Genomic DNA, 27,396 nt, shown 5'->3' with positions numbered 1-27,396 from the left:
AAAAAGAAGACGGGCACAGATACGCAGGGTCGCCGGCTGGGGGCAGGTTCAGATTCCGCTATGGGCTTCCGCATCGGGAATCCGACCCGCCCATGGACATGAGGCCTTAAGTTGTTTTCATGTAGCATTTCATGTCCAGCAGTGATTCCACCCCAGGTTTCCGTCTTCGGTGCCGAAAGATGTATAGGGACCGAAACCAGGATGGAGCCAGGACAGAACCATCCGGCTCGATATGTGAGGGGGAGGATACCTCTTTGGTCTGTATTTTGCATGGTTTCCATCCCTGTCAGTCTTTATAGCTGGATAGAAAAGCGCTGATGATGATGCTTTTCTATCCAGCTTTAAATGCTGACAGGGAATAAATGTAATTGGAGTTAAGTGGCCCTACTGAGATTCCTACACGGGGCCCCATCTACAAGGAATTAAAGATTTCATAAATGTTACAAATGGAAATGTTTATACTGTTAATTTGCTGTATGACTAAACAGCAGCTGTAACTTATATGTGGACCTTGTAGAATTAAAGGGTAGCTGTCCCCTTCTATAAGCACCATAAACTAAGTATGATGCTTATAGGACTGGTCCTGCGGAGTCCGGGGATGTAATGTTTATATTTACCAGGCTCCCCAGGAAGTCAATGCTCCATCTATCAGCGTGACTCTTCATTCAGTCCGTGTGCGCACTTCCATAGAGAACAGTGGAGCGCGTGTGACAGCGTGGGAATGGGGAGTATATACATTACATCCCCGAACTCCGCAGGACCTGTCCTATAAGCATGTGTCTTAGTTTATGGTGCTTATAGGAGGGGACAAGTTCTCTTTAAAGAGTTTGTATGAGATGGAAATAATGGGTCTGACTGGGCATGAGCTGCGATACCAGATGCTACATACTGACAAGAGTGGCGCTGTTTTAAGATAAAAAGGCCCCTTTTACCCAAATCTCACACATCTTTTTTTCTTACTAGTATAAACGAGACAGCACACAGGATATATTTCTAAGGTTGTTTATTTCCAGTATATACTTTTATTATATCGCAAGTATTATTACACTGTTTTCCTATCACTGTTGTTATAATATCACTAGTTTTATCATTCTACTATTATTATTCCATCACTATTATTACTATTATGTTAGTTATTATAACGCTATTATGTTTTATATAAAGCTATCAGACTACTGCTAGAATCATTAGACCATTTTTTACCCCATCACTAGTATTATAAGGTTACTGTTATTATCAGTGTACTATGTTGTTCTATAACTAATTCTAAGATGTCTAACCCTAACATTGTTGATCCAGAAGAAGGCGAAAAAACCCTGGACACATTCAGCCAATTGGTGACCAGGGAAAAATTCCTTCTTGACCCCGAGAAAAGGCGATCGGTCCTAGAACCCCGGATCAAAACCGCTAAAGCAATTAACAAATTCCTAGTTCCTATTATATTATAAACCTTATTAAGACTATTATATTATGATTTAAAGAGTATTATTACTATTGTTTATAATTACTAATTTTGCACTATTATGTATATGCTAATACTATTATTATTCCACTATTACTAATATCACACTATACCTAACCCTAAAACTTTAGATCCAGAAGAAGGCGAAAAAACCCTGGACACATTCAGCCAATTGGTGACCAGGGAAAAATTCCTTCTTGACCCCGGGAAAAGGCGATCGGTCCTAGAACCCCGGATCAAAGCCTCCAAAGCAATTAAGAAAATTCCTAACTGTTATTATATTATAAATACTGTTTTATTATCATTTTAAGGGTATTATTACTATTGTTTCTTATTACTAATATTACACTATAACATGTATACTAATATTATTAATACTACCATTATTGATCCAGAAGAAGGCGAAAAAACCCTGGACACATTCAGCCAATTGGTGACCAAGGAAAAATTCCTTCTTGTCCCCAGGAAAAGGCGATCGGTCCTAGAACCCCGGATCAAATCCCTTCCTACTATTATTGCTGATCTTACTATTATTCTACTATTAAATTTATTATTGTTACTATAATTACTATTATAAAGATAATTATTATATTATTATTACTATTGCTGATGTTACTGCAATAGTTCAGAGGTGGAGGGTGCTTCGCAGGATCGTCCACATGATGTTCTTCTTGCCCCACATACGGGGGCTGTCGTCGCGGATGGAGCGCTGCCTGATCCTGCTTCTTCTCAGTGACCGGTCCTGAATCCCTCTCAGTGGGTCAGATGGAACCTCACTGTTGGATTCCTGGTCCTCTTCTTCCTCATCCTCAAGATCTTCTTCCTCTCTTTCCTTCTCCTTCTCCTCTTCCTCCTCATCCTCAATGTTCTCCTCATTTTCTTCCTTCTTTTCTTCCTCGTCTTCATCCTCCAGCCCTTCACAGAGCATGCGAGCGATGGCTGCTCTTGCTCGCAGTCCCAACTCTGCCTTTGTTGGTCTTGGTCTGATGATTTCACGAGTTGGCCGATATGGTTTCTGGGCTTCAGGGTTTGTTGGCATGAGGCGCTTAAAAGAGAGTGGATGAGTACATTATGTGCTCAGGTGACTACATATATACATGTCCATGATAGCTGGCACGTTTACTCACCTCCTTCTTGAAGAGAGGGGACGGTAGGAGTTGCATACATTTCGTCACCAGTCGGTACTCCTTCGCCGACGTGGCGCTGGCATAAGCTGAAGAGAGAGAACAAGCAGATAATGAGCTCAATCATGAATGTAGAGGAAGAGGCACAAAACGGACCAATATATGTAACCTGCTCACTGCTCAGAGTAGGACGTATAAAGGTCAGTTATCCAAACCGGCTGCAATTACCGATCCCCGGGACAATATGTTTTAGAGAAGTGGTTGTCCAGGTGGGCAATCTTTTACAATCTGAGCTCACCACTAAGGTCAAGTTCACAACTGCTGTGTGCCTTGTGTCCTCACTGCATCAATCAATAAATGTGCCAAACGTATCCATCAGGATCCACTCACCCAACAGAGACCAAAAGAGCCTCCCTTCAGCCTCTGTTCGGTCAGTAGCTCTCAGTACCATTTTTGAGTCATGGAATCGTATGGTAAACAACACAACTCAATATACACCTATACAAGAGAAATCTATATATACCAACCTGTATATGTTTTATTAAAGTGGGAGCCTCTAAGCAACATATCCCATGGTATTCCTATACATCGGAAGGTATTCCAGCCTTCCATCAGTGGTTTATGTTGGAATCAAATGTACCAGCAGGGCACTTGACTGTATATACCGTCTAATGTACAAACCCTTAAATGTGGCTACACAAGAGGACATAAACCAAAAAAGGAAAACGCCTATCACACCATAATATAAAACAATATCTTTACTGTAATCACAAATTCATGAAATCATAAATGAAAATACTTAACCCATACAAGGAGGCGCCCCAGACGAAGGCAGCTGTTGTGCCAAAACATGTTGGGTGCACCCTGAACCCTTGCTTGGGTTAATTATTTTGCCCCCTGCCTACCTGTTGTCATGGCCCTGGGAGAGCTATCCCTGACAGCAGATGATAAAGATAATGAAGAGTCTTACCTGATCAAAAGCCGAGGCTGCTAATCTCTGTAGACCACATTGTTTCTGATAATCTGCATCACATCCAAAGCACAAAGAAAAAAGTGGTGAGAAAAGTTCTTCCGGCACAAGTTACTATATGTAATGTGTAACGTACCAAACCCCCGGGCCGGCAATGTGGATAGTGCTGTGGTCTTACCGCACTGGGGTCAAATTGACTAAACCCCCTGCATAGCAGTATATTTGGGGTAAGTCGACGGACAGCACATGGCCCGTTATAGGGCTATGAGCACATGTACATTGACAGATTTTCACACAGAGCAATCATCTGCGGTAAAAAAAAACTAATTACATGCCGTTTTCCTGTCCATATCACAGACATGAAATAGCATATGCCAATGCATGTAGGTGTGCTGTGCCCGTTTACATCGGATAGCACATGGACAGCGTGCTGTCTAATGCACGTAGTACCTGAGTCTCTTGGATGCAACTATCATTCATAGCTAGTGTGTGCCTTTCCATCAGACAACATCTGCATTGAGTTTGTATCTTTTTCCTCAATAGGCAGGCTGTTTAAATATAGTATAATGCAATACCATAATATTGCATTATACTGTATGAGCGATCAGAAATCTGCAAGTTCACTTTACCCCACTTACAAATTTTTTGAGCTATGCTGCATATACAGTACTTATATACACAAAGAGCTATGCTGCATATACAGTACTTATATACACAGAGCTATGCTGCATATACAGTACATATATACACACAGAGCTATGCTGCATATACAGTACATATATACACAGAGCTATGCTGCATATACAGTACATATATACACAGAGCTATGCTGCATATACAGTACATATATACACACAGAGCTATGCTGCATATACAGTACATATATACACACAGAGCTATGCTGCATATACAGTACAGCTATGCTGCATATACAGTACATATATACACAGCTATGCTGCATATACAGTACATATATACACACAGAGCTATGCTGCATATACAGTACATATATACACACAGAGCTATGCTGCATATACAGTACTTCTATACACAGAGCTATGCTGCATATACAGTACTTCTATACACAGAGCTATGCTGCATAGACAGTACAGCTATGCTGCATATACAGTACATATATACACACAGCTATGCTGCATATACAGTACATATATACACAGAGCTATGCTGCATATACAGTACATATATACACAGAGCTATGCTGCATAGACAGTACATATATACACACAGAGCTATGCTGCATATACAGTACATATATACACAGAGCTATGCTGCATATACAATACATATATACACACAGAGCTATGCTGCATATACAGTACATATATACACACAGAGCTATGCTGCATATACAGTACATATATACACACAGAGCTATGCTGCATATACAGTACATATATACACACAGAGCTATGCTGCATATACAGTACATATATACACACAGAGCTATGCTGCATATACAGTACATATATACACACAGAGCTATGCTGCATATACAGTACATATATACACACAGAGCTATGCTGCATATACAGTACATATAAACACACAGAGCTATGCTGCATATACAGACCATATAAACACACAGAGCTATGCTGCATATACAGTACTTATATACACACAGAGCTATGCTGCATATACAGTACATTTATACACAGAGAGCTATGCTGCATATGCAGTACATATATACACTGAGCTATGCTGCATATACAGTAGTCATATACACAGAGCTATGCTGCATATACAGAGTACTCATATCCACAGAGCTATGCTGCATATACAGAGTACTCATATCCACAGAGCTATGCTGCATATACAGAGTACTCATATACACCGAGCTATGCTGCATATACAGAGTACTCATATACACAGAGCTATGCTGCATATACAGTACTAATATACACAGAGCTATGCTGCATATACAGTACATATATACACACAGAGCTATGCTGCATATACAGTACTTATATAAGTTTTACAGGACATTATTTGGTACATTAAATGGTAACATTAAAAACTATAACCACCAAGAAAAAAAATAAAACGACAAAAAAATAGGAACATTATGACACTTAGAAGGGGGAGACACAAAACATGAAAATGGAGAGGCAAATAATGGCTGTGTCCTCAAGGGGTTAAAGATGGGTTCCTGCTCTGTAAGACTGAGCGACCCTGTATTACATGACACCCAGTTATTTACATGAGCACCATGTAGTGCTACACTAATCCTGCTGGGGGCAGTCACCTGGTGATAGCTGCACGGTCTATGTAATCAACTGATCACCAGCAGGTCTGTGCTATGAAAGGAGGGAACCCTGTGAATGGCACTAGGGGGCGCTATCCTCATATAATCAGATCATGTTAGTATACAGGACGCCCACTGTGGTCGGAGTAGGAGAGCTCAATGCCAATTGATTTAAGGAGGTTCATGAGCTCCATAGCGCCCTCAGAAGTTTAGAAAGTGACTGCGACCCCCTGTTCATAGCACACCTAAAATACGAGACCCCACAAAATAAGTGGTATAGAGACAAAAATATTTGTTCAGTACATAACCGCCCCGGCCCCACCCACAAGTCCTTATACCGGAGACGTGTTTTGGTTACATTACAGGGAGATAATACAACTGCGCCAGCAGGAACTTTCTAGAACTCTGAATTAAAGGGGTTGTGCCAAGTTATAAAGAGCCCCCACTTCACAGGATCCACAGGAGGGGGTAACTTTATGATCAGCGGGGGTCTGACTGCTGGGAAACCCACCGATCCCAAGAACACAGTTCTGGTCAGTCCCTGAGTGAATGGAGCAATCGGACCACCACTGATAATTTGGGATACCTTTATACCTTGGCACAACCCCTTAGAACATAGAAGAGACATCATTCCATTACCTGAGATCACGCAGAAACGTGCGGGTGTCCGTCGTCACTCACTGCTGAGCTCTAACAGACTGAGCACAAGTGACAGTTGGAAGACTTTCAAACACCAATGCTGCGATCCTATTGGTCGGTCACTGATGCTGTCGGTATGGTGACAGATGTAGCTGCCGATTCACTATATGGATATCCTTATATCAAGGCGTCACATTTAATGCTTTAACTAAATTTTTTGAGTTTCCGTTTTTTTCATCCCCTCTATCCAAGAGCTAGAACTGTTTTATTTTACAACTCATCACTCTCTGCTGGTTTGGTTTTGCAGGACAAGTTGTACTTTTTAACCCCTTGTGGGAGATATCCTATATGTATTTTCTGTATTTTTGTCAACTGTGAATATACTGTATTTTGTCTATAATGGTTTAAACCTCTGGGGGAAGAAACATCGCCCCCCCCACCTCCACAAGAATTTAAGGAGCAGTGCCTATTGTCCCAAATACTGGTTAAACCAGTTCTAACTGGCCAAACCTATCTAGGAGTGCTTTGTCTTGGACAGCAGAGAGGAGAAACAGGATGTTCTCCTCATGAGACCAAATTCAAGAATGAACTGAGCGTGCTCACTGAAGTTCCTCCCAGATGGATGACATCACAAGCTACCTCACAAATACCTCCCTCTGAGAACGACCAATAGGCTCGCTAACTGCTGTAACTGTATTCCTAAATTACTTCACTTCCTGTGTTGAAACTTATTTAAGTTTTACGCGCGCTTAATAAAGGGAGATTCTTTTGGGACACATGATGTAGCCGTGTGGTCTTTGAAAGGCTCTCCAGGCCTGTACACATTATTTAATTTGGAAACGCACAGTATATCGAATAGCGAATTTTGCGCTAACAAATTTGGAGGCACTGCTGAGATAATGAAGATACAGAGATATGAAGATATTTCATCGTTATCCGGACACAAGGGGACTTCGAAGCAGAGACGGACAGATAATGAGCTCAAACAAGGTAATAAGCTATTCTTATACCTGTACCATCTCTCCCTCTCTGCTATGATCTGCCCCAGGCCGGGTGAGTTGAAATATGATAAGTCTGTATCAAAAGAACTATTAAGTAGATATACTGTGTGGTTTTTATGTTGTCTGTTCAGAAATGTCCTGAGTGTAAGAAGGTGTGAGCTATGGGGGGTTTATATTGTCTCTGTATTAGTGAATGGTGTGAACAGACTGTGCAGATTAATAAGGAACAAAGAAAGTAGAATAACTTGTTAAAAAGAAAGCAAAAAGGAAAGTTGATATAAGCAATTTTAGCTGAAGGTTATAGTAGTGAGTAAAGTTGCTGAGAGTGTCCATGCGGTGAGAGAGTTTCCATTGTTCAACATGTGGTTGATGAGGTCTCCCTTTGTTATGTGGGGGGAGGGGTGCACATGGAATGCTTGCATTTGCCATGTTGGCATACATCAACCCAAGGGAATTTGGGCTTGGAGTGAAGATGTGGGCGCGCCAGAGAAGTCTCCTCCGATTATGGCTTGGCCAAGCAGGCTGTTGAGGTTCCACAATGTGGTGCCAAAAGTACAGATCTGTGCCATGAGGTGCAGGAGTAGAGAATCTCAATTAATTAAGGATTTTTCCAATTACGACAAGATGGGCAGGGGTGAAATTGTAAGTGCTTATTAGTGGTAAGCCAGACCTGTGTCGTGAGGTGTGGGAAAAATCAAAGACTCGCAAGCAAATTCAGTGAGATGATGTTTGTAAACATAACTGGACACACACAAATGGGTGAAGGAAAAAGCAAGTCAATGAGTTAAGAAAAGGTAGAAGGTTTAACAATGAATGGTGATAATGGTTGCTATCTGGAGTGGAGAATATAAGTATGTGGGTGGAAATGGGCATAAGTTGTATTATGTTTGTCATTGGATAGCCTATTCTGGACAAAATATGTAAAAACCGCGGTACATAAGAGTTTTTCTTATATATATACTTTGTTCAATATGGGAAGGTCTATGTACAGTAAATACAATCCCAGTTTCCATTTCACATGAGATACTTATCAGTCTGTATATGAGTGAATGAAAACCCCAGTGAGTGTGAATTTGTGGGTATAAATGAAGGGCCCGTATGAGTTGTTAGATTGTGTTATATGGTGTGTACTGTTCGGTGGCTAGAAACTAAATGAGGCAAGAAAGACCAAACGCTGAGCCAGACCACAGGGGGTGGAGCTAGGTGATGTAAGGAGATGGGAAGTAAGAACAATAGGAAGAGTCTTGCTCCACCCTCCACACAGACCAGCCCAGGGGAGAAGTGTGTCTCCATTTAGGTGGATGTTGGTATATATATGTATATTGTGGTAATGTATAGAGGGAAGGTCACTCTTAGACTCCATGTTAAGTCTCTCACTTGAACAAATGTAGGTGACCAAAGGAGGGGCATCTAATTTTATTCCTGAGGGTAGTTGTGTGAGATAATAGTCCAGGATTGCCACAGTGTATGTATATATATATATATATATATATATATATATATATATATATATATATATATATATATATATATATATATATACACACACACACATAGGTTCTTGGAGTATGTGGAGAATTTAAAAATATTGAGTTGTATTTTATTTGGAATATCATTGAATTAAGATACTAAAATGAGAAAATTGTGTACTTGAAACACCCGATAAGTACTTTAGTCAAATTAGTAACAAAAGCTCTGTTTTATAATGTATCTCATTTTCAATTAACAACAGTATTTTACGTGAAGAGTCTTACATTTGAAAAAAAAAAAAAAAAAAGTAGATTTTTGATACCAGTAATTGAGTATATCCCAAATGGTATCAGGGATACCAGTCCCTTAGTAAACCAGTAGTTAACCATCATTTCTGCAGTTGTTATGGTTGCAGATTGTAATAACAATATTTCCTATCCTGTTTGCAGTATGTTTTCGCACAGGTACCAGAGATGGTGTTGGGCCCCTTAACGTCACGCTCCCTCAAGGGGTCATAAAATACTGTATAGAGTGCAAACTAAGCATCTTTCAGCTTCCAGACTAGCTAAGTATGAGACTGCCCTGCTAGCACCCTCACATATCGCAATCAAGTCAGAAGGTTAAGAGGAAGGGGCAGCAGGCGCAGACCATGACATTAAATATCGAGCACATGGTTGTAGAAACACAAATGAAAAGAGAAACTAGGGGTCCTAACAATAATGTTGTAACTGCCATGATTAATGTAAATCTTGAGTTTTACCCATAGATGGTTCCAAATATCGGTGAAATGGACAAGTAAAACAGGCTATGCAGTGGTAACCAACAGAAAGAGGTAATTGTACAAAAACCACTCTTTTCCTCCTGAGAGACTCAGTTACTCAGGAAATAGAGATGATGGCGCTCACTGAAAAATTTAAGCTGGCTGCAGGTAAGACAGTTTGTGTCTGCACCGACTTAAGGTACACATTGGGAATCGTACACGATTTCACATCCTTTGTGGCACAGTGGAAGTTTCACGGGGTCCTCGAGTAAGCCAATCCAGAATGCAGAAGCAGTGTCTTTGTTCCACAAGGTTTTAGCTCTTTCCGCACAGGTGACTTATCATCAAGTCCAGGCTTATGTCAAAGAGACAACTACTGAGGCTGGAAGGAACCAGAGAGCAGGCACCGCAGCAGCCTGACTTCCCTTGAATGAGGTAATGGCTGGTAACCTGCTTGCACCTGAAACAGGTGTAGATATTTCTCTGTTGCTTGAATTACAGGAACAGGCCTCAAAAGAAGAAAAAGGAGGAGTGGAAAAGCGAGCGGAATGCTACTGGGGTCTGGCAGAAAGGTAAATGCCTGTGCCTCCCCTGCACGCTGTACTCCATGATGTCACACCTGATCCCTGAGCTAACCCATTCATCCAAGGAGGTAATGTGTGGTATGGTGTCTTCTGCTTGGCTTACCCCAGGGTTCAACACTGCTGCAATAGGGTTTGTACAGGGATGCACGATATGCGCCCATTACAATCCAGGTCAATTGGTCAAGGTACCTTCTCGATGCGAGCCAGACTATCTGTATCAGTGACTGCAAAATGATAGCATACAGCTACCACAGGTAGGTGTTTGGAGTTGTTGGTTTGCATAGACCTCTTTTCATGTTATTTGGAGGCGTGGCTTGAGAAATAAAAAAATAAAATAAAATAAAAATAATTTTTAACACGCTAAGAATATGACCAAAGAATATGTTTTATGAAAGTAATTTTGAATATTTGGGTACACCAGAAGTAATAATAAATAATAAAGGTAAACATTTTAATAGTCATCTACTTGGTTACAACCACGCCTAAATATAAGACTAAGGCCTCCTTCCCACGAGCGTGACGGGCTCCGCAGCGTAATATTCCGCTGTGAAGCCCGTCACGGCGCCCCCCAGAGCCCCTATACTTACCTGCGGGAGATAGCGTGAAATCGCTTCCCCGCCCACCGCCGCGCGTCACCGCCCGTCACCGCCCACCACCGCCGCGTCACCGAGCGTGTCACGTGACGCGGCCGGCCGCGTCATTTGGCGTCAGATGACGCGCGGCGGTGGGCGGGAAAGCGTTTTTTCACGCTATCTCCCGCTGGTTACAGCGGGAGATAGCGTGAACGGACGGCTTCCATTGACTGCAATGGAAGCCGTCAGTGCGTACAGCCCGTCCTCACCCGCAGAAAATAGAGCATGCTGCGGGTGAGGACGGGAGAAATCGCGGTGCGTAATTCCGCGGTGGAATTACGCATCGTGAGCATTGTGCTATTAGGTTCAATAGAACCTAATAGCAGCGGGCAACGCAGCGGATTTTCGCCGCGAATTACGCGGCGGAAATCCGTTCGTGGGAAGGAGGCCTAAGTTGAGGCCCTATGCAGGTTTTGTTTGGTAATGCTGCTGTAATAGGCCTACGCTTATTCCAGGCCAAAAAGGAGTGCCTCATCTCCCATGTGAGTGCCTTACATCAGGAGTTATATCAACTGTCACTCATAAATGTGTATTCTCCTTGTTTCCAGATCGAGTCGCATAGTTTGCTTTCAGGTGGTTTAGTTGTTCTAAAAAGACGCAAGGAAGTACTTGGAATCAAGATACAAAGAACCCTTTCAAGTGTTGTTAACCACTACAATCTCAGTGAAACTTGAAGAAAGCTAATTTGGGTTCATGTCAGACATTGAATAAAGATAATCAAGGAAGGAGACAAATGTGGCCCATAATCCTTTGTTATATGTAGGACCCTTGCGGTTATTGGGCTGTCATTTCTCTTCTTCCTCATAAGGGTAACAGAAGACGTACATCCTGTGAAGAGGGTTATACTGTTTCATATGTAATGTGCAGATGCGTAACTTGAAGCTCCCGGGCCCCGATGAAAAACTTGGAACCGGACCCTGAACTAAAATGCTTTACTCATAGTACTGGGTTCCCTATATGAAGAAGAGAGGACTTATGAGCCCCCAAAAGGCTCCTGGGCCCGGGTGCAACTGCATCCTCTGTATCCTCTATAGTTACGCCCCTGGTAATGTGTCAAAGATCGGAGAAAATGTCAATAGATACAATAAGGCAGCAGTAAGTGTACCAATGTTTCAGCCATATTGTGTAATCATACAAATGTTAACCTGTAACAAACAATATAACCTGAAATCACACCTTGGAAAGCCAGTCACATTCAACATGTTGTATCATCTAAACTATGAACAAGGTGGCTTATGCAGAAAACGTGAAATAAAGATCAATCTTTCAGGAGCCATCTACCTAGAATACCGTTGAAAAACTGTAACGTGTTGTGTGGTATTTTCCTTATCCTGGATATCACCCAGCAGTAGGAAGGGATAATGTAGGAGACAGGGAAAGGGCAGCAGGCGTGTGGTGTCACCCTTGCGGGAGGCAGCCACATGGCGGAGGTGACAGCTAGGCTCCCCTGTAGGCGGTAGGGAAAGGCCCGAGAACACAAATAGGAAGGAAAAAAAAAAAACATCCAGGAGAATGAAAATACGCACAACAAAGGAGGGAATTGTGGGAGATATCCTATATGTATTTTCTGTATTTTTGTCAACTGTGAATATACTGTATTTTGTCTATAATGGTTTAAACCTCTGGGGGAAGAAACATCGCCCCCCCACCTCCACAAGAATTTAAGGAGCAGTGCCTATTGTCCCAAATACTGGTTAAACCAGTTCTAACTGGCCAAACCTATCTAGGAGTGCTTTGTCTTGGACAGCAGAGAGGAGAAACAGGATGTTCTCCTCATGAGACCAAATTCAAGAATGAACTGAGCGTGCTCACTGAAGTTCCTCCCAGATGGATGACATCACAAGCTACCGCACAAATACCTCCCTCTGAGAACGACCAATAGGCTCGCTAACTACTGTAACTGTATTCCTAAATTACTTCACTTCCTGTGTTGAAACTTATTTAAGTTTTACGCGCGCTTAATAAAGGGAGATTCTTTTGGGACACATGATGTAGCCGTGTGGTCTTTGAAAGGCTCTCCAGGCCTGTACACATATTATTTAATTTGGAAACGCACAGTATATCGAATAGCGAATTTTGCGCTAACACCCTTAATGACACGGCCTATTTTGGGCTTAAGGACCAAGTCTTATTTTTCAAATCTGACATCTGTCACTTTACGTGGTAATAACTTTTAAATCCTTTTACGTATCGATGTGGAGATTGTTTTTTCGTGACATATTGTATCTTTGTAAGATAGAAAGTCAAACACCACAACGTAGTTAATAATTAACATTTCCCATAGACCTACATTACACAGCAATAATTTTTTAAGTGTTATTTTACTTTTTGCAGACTCCACAAAGTATATAAATTTAGCAGTAATTTTTCACATTTACTAGCAAATTTCAAAATCTGAATTTTTTAAGGACCAATACAGTTCAGACATAGTTTTGACGAGCCTGTATATCAGAATCCCCCATGAATTGCCCCATTTTAAAATCCGCATCCTTCAAAGTATTCAAAATGGCATTTAGAAAGTATATTAACCCTTTAGATGTTTTACAGGAATTAAAGGAAAGTGCATCAAAAATTAGAACAGTTCCATTTTTTTACAGATTTTCAATATAAAACCTTTTTTTTTCTATAAAACAGCAGGAGTTAGCAAAGAAACAAAACTTGGAATGTATTACCCAGATTCCGCAGTTTTTAGAAATGCCCCATATGAGGACGTAGCATGTTGTATGGGCACATGGCAGGACTCAGAAGGAAAGGAGCGCTTCTTGGCTTTTTGAATGCAGATTTTGCTGGAATAATTTTCAGACCCTATGTAGTGTTTGCAGTGCCCCTGAGGTACCAGTGCATTTGAAACCCCCAACAACTGACCCCATTTTGGAAACTACACCCCTCAGGGAATTTTTTAAGGGGTGTAGTGAGCGGTTTGAAGCCACAGGTATTTGAGGATTTTTTTTTTAACAATTTGAGTTCAATACAAAAAAAAAACAAAAAAACAAAAAAAAATCACATTTTTCACATAATGTTTAGCTTTAGGCCCAGATTTTTATTTCTTACCAGGGGCAGAAGGAAAAAACGTACCCCATCATGCGTTACCCAGTTGCTCTCGAGCACGGAAATGTCCCATATGTGGATGTAAACTGTTGTTTGGGCACATGGCAGGGCTCAGAAGGAAAGGAGCGCTTTTTTTGAATGCAGATTTTGCTGGAATAATTTTCAGACACCGTGTAGTGTTTGCAGCCCCTGAGGTACCAGTGCATTTGAGACCCCCCCAACAACTGACCCCATTTTGGAAACTACACCCCTCAGGGAATTTATTAAGGGGTGTAATGAGCGGTTTGAACCCACAGGTATTTGAGGATTTTTTTTTAACACTTTGAGTTCAATGCAAAAAAAAAAAAAATCACATTTTTCACATAATGTTTAGCTTTAGGCCCAGATTTTAATTTTTTACCAGGGGCAGAAGGAGAAAACGTAACCCATGATGTTACCCAACAGGGAAATGTCCTATATATGAATGTAAACTGTTTTTAGGGTGCAGGGCTCAGAAGGGAAGGACTTAGCATGTGGCTTTATGTACAAGCTGTGCGAAGTACATCAGGGTAAAACGTCAGGGCAATAATAAAATTAAAATTTCAGTGACGTGTGGTAAATCTTAAAATACTGATTTATACAGAGGCCGGGTTGTGTGGGGCACGTTTCACACTGGTATACGGTGTCTTTTCTTATCCCCTGTTTATAGCAGACTTTGCACCTCTTTTGGGTCCTTCCCTTCGTCGCAGTGGAGGGAATTTCACTGGGAAAATGCTGCCCTGGTACAATCCTTGTGGCCTCGCTTCCAGAAGTACTGGGCCTCTCCTCCACCTCCTGATCCCCAAATATTAGGTCCTTGATGACGTCCTCCTGAAATTCAAGGAATGTCCCCCTATGTCCTGCACCTCGGAACAGCACGTAGGCATTATACAGTGCCATCTGTACGAGGAGCACGGCCAGTTTGTTGTACCACACCCGTGTTTTCCGCATGGCATTATACGGCTCCAGTACCTGGTCTGATAGATCTACCCCTCCCATGTACTTATTATAGTCGAGGACGCAGTCTGGTTTGGGGGTCTCTGCACTGGTACCTCGTACTGGGCAGGGGGTACTGCTGTGGCCGTGTATTGTCGTCAACATAAGGACATCCCTCTTGTCCTTATATTTGACGCACAATACATTGTCGCTGCATTGGGCCCGGCTCTCACCCCTTCTGAGCAGTTGCTCAAGCAGCGTCTTAGGGAGGCTTTTTTGATTTTTCCGAACAGTGCCACATGCCACTGTTCCTCTGGAAGCGAGGCACTGAAACAGGCGGACACTGGTATAAAAGTTATCCAGGTACAGATGGTAACCCTGGTCTAATAGTGGGTGCACCAGTTCCCACACTATTTTTCCTGTTACTCCCAGCACAGGGGGGGCATTCTGGGGGCTCAATTTTAGTGTCCTTCCCCTCGTAAATGCGAAACTTGAGGGTGTACCCTGATGTACTTTCGCACAGCTTGTACAACTTCACACCATACCGTGCCCGCTTACTGGGCAGGTACTGGCGGAATTTCAGCCTCCCCTTGAAGTGTACCAGGGACTCATCTACTGCAATATTTATCTCTGGGGTATACGCCTGGGCAAACTTGGCGTTAAAATGATCTATTACGGGCCTGATCTTATACAACCGATCGTAATTGGGGTGATCGCTGGGCGGGCACTGCTGGTTGTCATTGTAGTGCAGAAATTTTAAAATACTCTCAAAGCGCGTCCTCGACATCGCCATGCGGAACATTGGGGTGTGGTACAAAATATCGGTAGTCCAGTACGCCCTGATCGTTGGCTTCTTTATTAGCCCTATAGTTAATATAAGCCCCCCAAATTTTTGTATCTCTGGTGCAGCCACAGGGGTCCACTTATCGGGTCTGGCGTAGCTGGAGGTGGGATTTTGCTGAATAAAATTCTGGGCATACAAATTAATCTGGGTAACAATATGGGCAATAAACTCTTCTGGAAAAAAAAACTTGAAGTCCTTCCCTCTGAGCCCTTCCGTATCAAATTGAATCCCTAGCTTCCCAATAAAATCAGGGATCTGGGGTCTAAAATCTTCAGGGGTACTCCAGTGAGCATCTGATGCATTGGGGTCAGTGGCGGTCCTTGGACGCCTTCTCGGGGGTGCAGGGAGCTCAGACTCGCTTGATGATGAGGAGGAGTCAGAAAATGCCAAAAAAGTGGGGTCATCACCACTACCTGAGTCCGAGTCTGATGCAATGATTGCATATGCTTCCTCTGCAGTGTACCTCCTGCGGGCCATAGTTATATAAAATTGGGCACACGGGGAAAAAGTTTTATTAGATAGGACACTGTGGGATGGGGTGACCATGGGATGGGGTCAGAATGACAGCAGAAACGTATGTGGTGTATTCACACTTAACAATATGGCACTGAGCACACGCTGCTGATTTTTTTTTTTTTTATACTGACAGACTAAACGCTACACTGACTAACTACACGCAACACACTAGACGGACTAACGACACGCAACACACTAGACGGGCTAATGACACGCAACACTAATGACTGGTGACGGGATAGGTAACGAAATGGGAACAAACTGAACCTTTTTTTTGTTTTTGTTTTGTTTTTTTTACACAGACGAATACACTGACACTACACGGACTAACGACACGCTACACACTAGACTAACTAACGACACGCTACACTAACTAATGACAGGTGACAGGATAGATAACGAAATAGGAACAAACGGAACTTTTTTTTTTTTTTTTTTTTTTTTACACAGACGAATACACTGACACTAGACGGACTAACGACACGCTACACTAACTAATGACGGGTGACGGGATAGGTAACGAAATGGGAACAAACTGACCTTTTTTTTGTTTTTGTTTTTTTTACACAGACGAATACACTGACACTACACGGACTAACGACACGCTACACACTAGACGGACTAACGACACGCTACACTAAATAATGACGGGTGACAGGATAGGTAACGAAATGGGAACAAACGGGTTTTTGTTTTTTTTGCGCTAGACTACAATGCTGATCGCACACTACAGCACACTACAGATCCGTCACTCACTACAGCTCACTCACTACACTTCAGATCACACACTACACTACACTCACTACACTACTAAACAGTCACTCCCTGCCTAATCTACACACTAATCGCTCGTTTTTATGGCACACAATACAGTAGGTGCTCTTTCTACAAGCACCGGAAACACACTGCGGTGCTTGCAGACAGAGCCCCTATTCTAAACAGCGCGAACACCGCTACCGCGCTGTGATTGGTCAGGGAGTTCTTCTCTGACCAATCACAGCGATCGTGGGGGAGGGACTGCTCTGGTTGGTCCGCAGCCCGGACGCAGCACTTGTCTGCTATGTCAGCAGATATCACTGCTGTGTCGCCGCGATTGTCACCGCGGCGACACTTTAATGACATGACGTACCGGTACGTCATGTTGCAGGAAGTACCCCGCTACCATGACGTACCGGTACGTAATAGAGCGGGAAGGGGTTAATGGTAACATTTAATGTGCCGTATAATGTATACATTTTTCAGTGGGGTGAAATGGAAAATAATGCATACATGCCATTTCGAGGGGGGGGGGGGTTGGAGGAGGTTGCTCTTGTAGTGTACATAGTGACTTAAAAATGACCTTAACTTCATTCTATAGTACCATTACAGCGATTTTATATTTATAGAGTTTTTTATGTTTTACCACTTAAAAAAAAAAAAAAAATCCCCTTTTTTAAAAAGGAAAAAAATGCTTTCTGTTATATTCTGACACCTGTACTCTTCCATCGATGGGGGTGAGGTCTTGTTTTCTGCAGAGCGAGCCGTAGTTTTTAATGCTACCCTTTTTGAGTACCGGAAACTTTTCATCACTTTTTATTTATTTTTATTGTGCAGTGGGGTGACCAAAAATGCTATTTCGGCATTATGTATTTTTCTTTTTTGACAGTGTTTACTGTGTGAGATAAATAATGTGATACTTAGAAAGTTGAGGCTTTTTCAGATGCGGTGACAACAATTGTGTTTATTTTTTATCATTTTGTGGAAAAATGAAAAAAAGGACTTTTTTTAAATTTTCCACTTATTTTTTTTACATTTTATTTCACTTAAATTAAACATTTTTTAGTGTTCTTAGGGGACATGAACTTGCAATTGTTTAATCACTTCTACAATATACTGCAATACTTCAGTACTGCAGTATATTGTATTTTTTACATTTACATTTTAAGGCCTGCAAAGGCAAGGATTAATATGAATAAAGGGGTTGTCCCAGTTGTACCACCTCTGCATAACCCCTTCCCCATGCACTAACATACCAAACTGTCAACCCTGGTGTCAGATACAGAAATTATTTGCATTCTGCAGCCAGATGTCTCTTATGTGTATCTGACAATTTCTGCACACAGTTCCTGTTTTTCATGCATGAGGGTCTCCACACAAGGACCAGTGCTGTGTGCTTGCCCCCAGGTTTAAATTTGGCAGCCAGGCCCTGAGTGTCATTCTAATGCAAAGGAAACCTCTTTGACCAGTGTGTATGGCTGTTGTAGCATAACAATGCCAGTAGAGGGAGCTCTTAAGGTCCATACTAGTTTGCAATGAATCCCGTAAGCGTCACGCTGCCATTAGTCATTAAGAAAATATCCAAATCTGACAAATACTGAGGCTCTAATATCAACAACCTGGAAGCATTCCTGTGTGACTGGCATCCTAGAGATCGCTAGAGGGTCTTCATAGGTACATCTAGATTTCTCCACAGCTAATGAGTCATGTGACCACAATGCACAAATTGGACTGCTAAATTGAATAGCTGCTACTGGTAGATTCTTCTTGTATAGCCGCTTCTTGATTGGTCTGTGAATGAGAGATGAGATTTATTAAAACTAGTGCATTAAAAAGCAGATGATGGGCCCACAGCAACCAGATCGGCACTTACTGTTCAGAGGCCTTGGGCCCTTTGGAAGGGTTGTTATAGGCAACGGTTCCATTATTTATTTCAACGGTTTTGATAAAACTCTTTTTTAGATTACTGATTTAATTTACTATCATTTCTGCTCAGCCACAGTGGATACACACACCCAAACCTGCATGTGCAGCTATACCCCAGGCCATCCAACAGAGGGCAGTGAAGGCTGCAAATTATTTTAACCCCTTAACGACCAGCCCATAGTGTTTTTACGTCCTCCCGAAGTGGGCTTTATTCTCTGAGGATGTAAAAACATGCTTCCTGCAGAGAATAATGCCCCTCGGGCTGTGGACGTGATAGCTCCATGCTGTTGGTGTCCGCAGGTAGCTGACAGCATGGAGCTGTCATCCCGGGCTGTTCGGAGCCCCCCCCCAGCATTGCGATCGGCGCTATGCAATGGATAGCGCCGATCGCAAAAAAGTAAATAAAAGTGCAATAAAAGTTAAAGATTCAGCTGCTCTGATGGATCGGATCCATCGGAGCAGCTGAAATTACTCACCGATGTCCGCCGCACGACTCCCAGCTGTCCCGATGCTCCGGGCGCTGTAGCCGTCCTTCTGCCCATGCGCGCCAGGCGGCATTACGTCAGCCGATGCGCAGAAGGCCCAGCGGCGCGGGAGACTTAAAATCTCCTGGCTCCCGGCTCCTGTAGGTAGCCGGGAGGCAGGAGATGTCAGCGGGGACCACGGTGAGCGGTCCCCGGTACCGCGATCGCCATTATACAACGGATAACGACGATCGTGGAAAAGTGAAAAAAAGTGTAAAAAAAGAAAAGTTTCACCTCCCCTCATGGATCGGATCCATGAGGGGAGGTGAAAATACTCACCTCAGGTCCGCCGATGTCGGGACAGCCCGCTGGCTTCTGCGATGCGCCGATGCGGCGCGCATGCGCAGAAGCCGGCGAGCCCGGCAAATTCAAAATCTCCCTGCACCCGGCTGTCACAGATAGCCGAGTGCAGGGAGATATGACGGGGGACCGCTGTATGTGGTTTCCAGTCATATGATCATCGTTATTAGAGATGAGCGAGCACCAAAATGCTCAGGTGCTCGCTACTCGGAACGAAATTACTGCGATGCTCGAGGGTTCGTTTCGAGTAACGAACCCCATTGAAGTCAATGGGCGAACGGAGCATTTTTGTATTTCGCCGATGCTCGCTAAGGTTTTCATGTGTGAAAATCTGGGCAATTCTAAAAAAAGTGATGGGAACGACACAGTGACGGATAGGGCTGGCGAGGGGCTAAATGTTGGGCTGCATCTCAAGTTCCCAGGTCCCTCTATTAAGCAATAATAGCGGCAAGAGTGGGCCCCCCCCCCCCGCACTGTCAGCGTAAAGATCGTTCTCCTCTGCCACAGCAGTAACAGCTGTAGCAGAGAAGAACGATGTTTGCCCATTGAATTCAATGGAGCCAGCAATACAGCAGGTTCCACTGAATGCAATGGGCTGCCGGCGATCGCAGGATGAATTGTCGGGAAGGGGTTAAATATATAACCCCTTCCCTGCAATTCATCCAGAAATGTGTTACAATAAAAATATATACCGGCGTATAAGGCGACCGGGCGTATAAGACGACCCCCAACTGTCACCTTATACGCCGTCAATACAGTGGAGCAAAGAATAAAAATCATTACTTACTTCTTCAGATGATCTGCCGCGCTCCTGCAGGCTCTTACTCCCTCCTGGTTCCCGGCAGAGTATTGCTTTCTGGACGCCCGGCTTGAAATCCCCACCTCCAGAAACACAGCCAATCACAGCCATTCAATGACATCATTGTCATTGGCTGTGATTGGCTGAAGGCACATGTGTTTCTGGAGGCAGGGATTTAAAGCCCTTCGTAGAGAAAGCAATAGTCTGCCGTGGACCAGGAGGGAGCAAGAGCCTGCAAACACCAGGAGGGAGTGACAGCCTGCAGGAGCGCTGCAGATCGTTTGAAGAAGTGAGTAATGATTTTTATTCTTTGCTCCACTGTATTGCCGGCGTATAAGGTGACAGTTGGGGGGTCGTCTTATACGCCGGTATATATTTTTATTGTAACACATTTCTGGATGAATTGCAGGGAAGGGGTTATATATTTAACCCCTTCCCGACCATTCATCCTGCGATCGCCGGCAGCCCATTGCATTCAGTGAAACCTGCTGTATTGCTGGTTCCATTGAATTCAATGGACAAACATCGTTCTTCTCTGCCACAGCTGTTACAGCTGTGGCAGAAAAGAAGGATTTGTCTTCTTTCTATATGTTCTCAATGGGGTCGGCGCTGCTGCCGCCGGCCCCATTGAGTGCATATAGAGCAGATTTATGGCCTTTAGTAGGACCGTTGGGGTTCTTGAAGCCTAAAATACCCCTAACACTCTCCCTATAGCATCTCCAACACGATACCACTTTCCCTGAACTAATGTTAGAATGCATCCGTAGCGAGCCGCGGGAGGGGCAGATTTCAATACTCGGGTGACACCTAATCTCCCCAGCCACTCACTGCAGGGGGGTGGTATAGGGCTTGAACGTTGCAGGGGGAAGTTGTAATGCCTTCCCTGTCTTTCTATTGGCCAGAAAAGCGCGCTAACGTCTCAGAGATGATAGTGAAAGTAACCCGAACATCACGTGGTGCTCGTTAAGAGTAACGAGCATCCCGAACACCCTAATATTCGCCCGAACATCAAGCTCGGACGAGTACGTTCGCTCATCTCTAATCGTTATCCATCAGATAACGGTGATCATATAAAGTTAAAAAGTAAAAAAAAAAAAAAAAAGTTAAAAATAAAAAAAAAGTTTAAAAAGTTAAAGTTTCATCTCCCCTTACGGATCATATCCGTAAGGGGGGATGAAATTACGTACCCAAGGTCCCAGATTTGTTCCCTGGTGGGATGTTGATCCGCGGATCTTACCCCAGCTTCGGCGCATGCGCCCGTCAGCATGATGGCGGACGCATGCGCAAAAGTGAAAGATTGCCCAAGAAATATAAAATCTCCCTGCTGCTGGCTACCAAAGGTAGCCAAGAGCCTGGAGATGTCACGGGGAGCCGCGGTATGCGGTTACTGGTCACGTGATCGCCGTTATTCAATGCATAATGGCGATCACGTAAAAGTTCTTTAAAAAGTGGCAGTTTCATCTCCCCTCACTGATGCGATCGGTGGGGGGAGATGAAACATCTTCTCGGAGGCTTCCGCATTTGAATCCAGATGCGATTATCCTCCATGGACCCTTCCGGATGCTGCGCATGCACCCGCCGGCAAAATGCCGGACACATTCGCAGGAGCCGGGAAGCCCAGGAAATTTTAAATCTCCTTGCTCCCAGCGACTAACGGTGGCTGAGTGCTTGGAGCAGTGACCGGTGGCCTCGCTGAGCGGTCCCCGGTCACGTGATAAAGTAGCGATCTAACATTAGGCCGGTCACGCGTGACCGGAGAGGAATTACAGGTTCTGCATGCGCTTGATCAGCGGTAATCCACGGATCAATCGCATGCATTGGATTACACAATTCCCCCCTATTAGCGGGTCGGAATTACGTAATCCACTCGCAGAAACAGAACACAGCATGCTATATTTTACCACGAATATCTGCGACCTAGAGCCCATTGTGCTCTATGACCGCGGATATACTCGCACCCCATATACAAACACATTGTGTACGGGCTGCGGGTACCCGAGTCATCTCTAAGCGACGGCACGTGAAATGCAAACAAAAAACCGCCTGTGTGAGTAGGCAGTTATGCGCAGTACATTACGCAACCGTACGCAGGGTCACAGCCGGGCTCACAGCTGGAATCCGCTGCAGGCCTCGGCAAGCGGATTCCGCCTACGGCTGCGTGAGCCCGGCGTTATTCAGACCGCTACCAGTAATCCGTAATTTACAAGAAGCCCTGGGAACGTTCATCTTCCTGCAGTTCCAGGAGCAGCTTGTTGAGCGCCTTCTCTGTGAGACCGCTGCACCGCAGCATGATTACAAAGCCTCACAGCGCCACTTTCTACACCCCATCCCCGCCGCTGAGGTTACGAAGTACCCCCCAAATTACATGAGAGGAGGGGGAGGGATACCCGGTTTTCTTGCCCCATGTGCCCAGCCCAACCAGCCTCCGTAATTACCCCTGTCTTCGGACATAAAACGCAGTTTATATTATTACCTTTATCTAATATTTAGGGAATGCCAAAAAATGGGGATGTCGGGGGGGGGGGGGGGGGGATTATTTTTAGGAAGTCAAATTTTTTTCCGTATAAGTGGGCAATGGGGCCTGGAATTTATTCAGTTCTGCCCTGAAATCCAGCGGACATTCCCTCCATTATGGGCCTAGCCATGTGTCCTGTAAGTAGATTAGGGCCACAATGGGTATGTTTCTGAACACGGGACAAACAGGGGTATCCATTTTGGGGTGAACATCTTCATTCCTATGTACACTGTACAAAAAAAACAGTTTTTAAATTGACAAAATTGCCAAACAAATGAAAATCGTAATTTTTTCCTTTTGCTTTGCTTAGATTCATTCAAATACTTTGGGGTCAAAATATGCAGTACACCCCTAGATGAATTTGTTAAGGGGTCTAGTTTTTAAAATGGGGTCATTTGTGGGGGTTCTCTATCGTTTTGGACGCTCAATGGCTCTACATGTGGGCACTGGAGACTGGAATTTATTCCGTTGTACCCTGAAATCCAACGGGTGCTCCTTCCATTATAGGCCTAGCTATGTTTCCTTTAAGTAGATTAGGGCCACAATGGGTATGTTTCTGAACAAGGGACAAATGGGGGTATCCATTTTGGGGTGAAAGTCTTCATTCCTATGTACACTTTCCAAACAGTTTTTAAATTGACAATTACCAAAAAAATGAAAATCGTAATTTTTTCCTTCTGCTTGGCTTAGATTCATTCAAAAACTGTGAAGTCAAAAAAGTCATCATACCCCTAGATAAATTCGTTAGGGGGTCTACTTTTCAAAATAGGGTCATTTGTGGGGGTTCTCCATCGTTTTGGTCACTCAATGGCTCTACAAGTGGGCAATGGGGATTAAATCTCCTTCAAGCAAAATTTCTGTTCCGAAAGCCACCGGTTGCTCCTTTCATTTTGGGCCCCATTGTGCATATAGACGTAATACTAGGGCCACAATGGGTATGTTTCTGAGCACAGGACAAACAGGGGTACCCATTTTGGGGTGCAAGTCTTCATTCATATATGTGCGGTACAAAAAAACTGCTTTTGAAATGACAGAATTACCAAAAAAATGAAAATCGTAATTTTTTTCCTTCGGCTTGGCTTAGATTCATTCAAAAACTGTGAAGTCAAAAAAGTAATCGTACCCCTAGATAAATTCGTTAAGGGGTCTACTTTTCAAAATGGGGTCACTTGTGGGCGTTCTCCATCGTTTTGGTCACTCAAGGGCTATACAAGTGGGCAATGGGGACTAAATCTCCTTCAAGCAAAATTTCTGTTCCGAAAGCCACCGGTTGCTCCTTTCATTTTGGGCCCCATTGTGCATCCAGACATATGATTAGGGCCACAAGGGCCCTGAAATCCAGCGGACATTCCCTCCATTATGGGCCTAGCCATGTGTCCTGTAAGTAGATTAGGGCCACAATGGGTATGTTTCTGAACACGGGACAAACAGGGGTATCCATTTTGGGGTGCAAGTCTTCATTCATATATGTGCTGCACAAAAAAACTGCTTTTAAAATGACAGAATTACCAAAAAAATGTAAATTGTAATTTTTTTCCTTCGGCTTGGCTTAGATTCATTCAAAAACTGAAGTCAAAAAAGTCATCGTACCCCTAGATAAATTCGTTAGGGGGTTCTCCATAGTTTTGGTCACTCAATGGCTCTATAAGTGGGCAATGGGGCCTAAATCTCCTTCAAGCAAAATTTCTGTTCCGAAAGTCACCGATTGCTCTTTTCATTTTGGGCCCCATTGTGCATCCAAACGTAAGATTAGGGCCACAATGGGTATGTTTCTGAGCACGGGACAAACAGGGGTATCCATTCTGGGGTGCAAATCCTAATTTTTATGTGTACTATAGAAAAAAGTCCTGTCTTTAAAATGACATATTTGCAAAAATATGAAATTTTTGTTTTTCTCTTCTAAATTGCATTGACTCCTGAAAAAAAACTGTGGGGTTAAAATACTCATGACATCCCTCAGTGAATACGTTACAGGGTGTAGTTTTTAAAATGGGGTCACTTGTGGGGGTATCTATCATTTTGACTCCTATGAGCCTTTCCAATCTTGGATTGGTGCAGGAAAACAAAGTGTTCCTCAAAATGCTGAAAAGTAATGTTAAATTTGTACGTCTTCTAAATGGTTAAAAAAAACAAAATTTTTTCCAATGTGCGCCAAAAATAAAGTAAATGGATGGAAATATATATCTTAACAAAAATTTCTATATTATATTTGCACATATTTGAGATATTGCAGTTGGAAATGTGAAAAAATGACGATTTTTTCAAAATTTTCCCAATTTTGGCGCTTTTAATAAATAAACACAATTTCTATCGGTCTATTTTTTCCACCTAAATGAAGTACAACATGTGGCAATAAAACAATGTCAGAATCGCTTGGATATGCAAAACCTTTCTGGTCCTTTTCCATGCTAAAGTGACACGTGTCAGATTTGCAAAATTTGGCCTGGTCATTAAGGCGTAAACAGGCTTGGTCACTAAGGGGTTATACATCAATCTGATTTTTTTACACTACAGGTATAGAGGATATGTGTTTGATAGGTGGGGTCTACTACTTATCATAAGAACAGGGTCCCATGCACCTCTTGAATGAATAAAGCAGCAGTCAGGCAACTGCTGTGGACTGCTGAGCACTTGTACTGGACTATGTTCAGTAGTCAAATTAAGATGAATATGGCCCCTTATCTACAAGATTATACCTACCATATTACTGCCCCCTATGTACAAGAATATGATGACTATAATACTACTCCTATGTGCAAAAATATATAACTACTATAATACTATTTCTATGTACAAGAATATAACAATTATAATACTGCCCCCTATGTACAAGAATATAACTACTATAATACTGCTCCTATGTGCAAGAATATAACTACTATAATACTGCCTCCTATGAACAATAATATGACTACTATAATACTGCCTCCTATATACACGAATATAACTACTATAAAACTGCCTCCTATGTACAAGAATATAACTACTATAATACTGCTCCTATGTACAAGAATATAACTACTATAATACTGCTCCTATGTACAGGAATATAGCTACTATAATACTGCTCCCTATGTACAAGAATATAACTACTATAATACTGCCTCATGTGTACAAGAATATAACTACTAGAATACTGCTCCTATATACAAGAATATAACTACTATAATACTGCCCCCTATGTACAAGAATATAACTACTATAATACTGCTCCCTATGTACAAGAATATAACTACTATAACTGCTCCCTATATACAAGAATATAACTACTACAATCCTGTCTCCTACATACCAGAATATACCAAGTATAATACTGCTCCCTATGTACAAGAAGATAACTACTATAATACTGCCTCCGATGTACATTAAATATAACTACTATAATACTGCCTGCTATGTACAAGAATATAACTACTACAATACTGCTCCCTATGTACAAGAATATAACTGCTATAATACTGCCCCTATGTACAAGAATATAACTACTACAATCCTGTCTCCTATATACCAGAATATACCAAGTAAAATACTGCCCCCTTGTGATAGACATGATGATTGCTAGTATAAAATGTCTATCGATTTGTATAAACCAAATGTATTTTGCTGTTGTAATAACTCTTAGCTCTGTGGAGTTTAAAGGACACACACACAATCTAATCTTGGTATTTGCTAGACAATAGATGTATGATGTTAATGTTAGCTATGTACATAAAAATTGCACAAGAAGCCTCAAAGAGTTAAGGGTCATAGTGTTACATGCATATTTGTGTCCAACACTGAGTGTTGAGTTAGCACTTCTTCACCCCTCCCATCCTGAAACTTCTACAACAAAGGAATTGCTTCAGCCTGAGCACATGTTGATAAGACTTGCTTATACACAGACATGACTGGAGCTAGGACAAAAGTCCATGCTACATCAGCACTTGGAAGAGGGTGGGCAGAGAGGTGGGAGATTCTATATGATCCGACAAATGAGAATCCTATATGTTACTAATGTAACTTGTTACACGCCCATGTTATGCTGTACAATAAAAGGTCCTGTCTGGCTGTTTCTGGGCAGAGAGCCATTTTGGATATGAGATTGATCAGCTCGTGTCTCAATCTGCTCTACGATGTGTGCACACGATACAATTCTGAAGCGACAAAATACCCCGAAGCCTGCTGGAGAAAATCATAATCCAGATCACCCTATGTACAAGAAGATAACTACTATAATACTGCCTCCGATGTACATTAAATATTACTACTATAATACTGCCCCCTATGTAAAAGAATATAACTACTATAATACTGCTCCCTATGTACAAGA

General features: G+C 42.7%; 2 protein-coding genes across 4 annotated transcripts in view; both read right to left on the bottom strand.

Annotated features, from left to right (window-relative positions):
* Positions 1-1,007: 1,007 nt before the first annotated feature.
* Positions 1,008-27,396, bottom strand: part of LOC136576366 (uncharacterized) — a 202,035-nt gene continuing 175,646 nt past the window's right edge. Inside the window, exon 6 of the transcript XR_010786351.1 lies at positions 1,008-1,839. The gene's annotated coding sequence lies outside the window, so the exon portion shown is untranslated. The remainder of the gene's footprint in view (positions 1,840-27,396) is intronic.
* LOC136576369 (aspartic and glutamic acid-rich protein-like) lies at positions 1,836-18,757 on the bottom strand. 3 transcript variants are annotated; one of them, XM_066575603.1, is made up of 4 exons: positions 18,640-18,757; positions 3,557-3,609; positions 2,590-2,675; positions 1,836-2,507 (listed from the first exon to the last, which is right to left on the bottom strand). In XM_066575603.1, exons 3-4 carry the CDS (start codon positions 2,623-2,625, stop codon positions 2,088-2,090), a joined length of 456 nt encoding a protein of 151 aa, XP_066431700.1. In that variant the 5' UTR covers positions 2,626-2,675; positions 3,557-3,609; positions 18,640-18,757; the 3' UTR covers positions 1,836-2,087. The 3 variants fall into 3 exon arrangements, with proteins under 3 accessions (XP_066431700.1, XP_066431699.1, XP_066431698.1); XM_066575602.1 differs by having other exon boundaries at positions 18,643-18,757; XM_066575601.1 differs by lacking the exon at positions 3,557-3,609 and having other exon boundaries at positions 18,643-18,757.

The sequence above is a fragment of the Eleutherodactylus coqui genome, chromosome 8 (genome assembly GCF_035609145.1).
Source record: "Eleutherodactylus coqui strain aEleCoq1 chromosome 8, aEleCoq1.hap1, whole genome shotgun sequence".
NCBI lineage: Eukaryota > Metazoa > Chordata > Amphibia > Anura > Eleutherodactylidae > Eleutherodactylus > Eleutherodactylus coqui.
The sequence above is the reverse complement of the archived record's forward strand: the minus strand, read 5'-3'. Positions and strand labels throughout refer to the sequence as shown.

Coding starts and splice junctions, on each gene's coding strand:
- LOC136576369 (XM_066575601.1), bottom strand. Junction 2,508..2,589: donor CCCCTCTCTTCAAGAAGGAG/GTGAGTAAACGT, acceptor CTCTCTTTTAAG/CGCCTCATGCCAACAAACCC.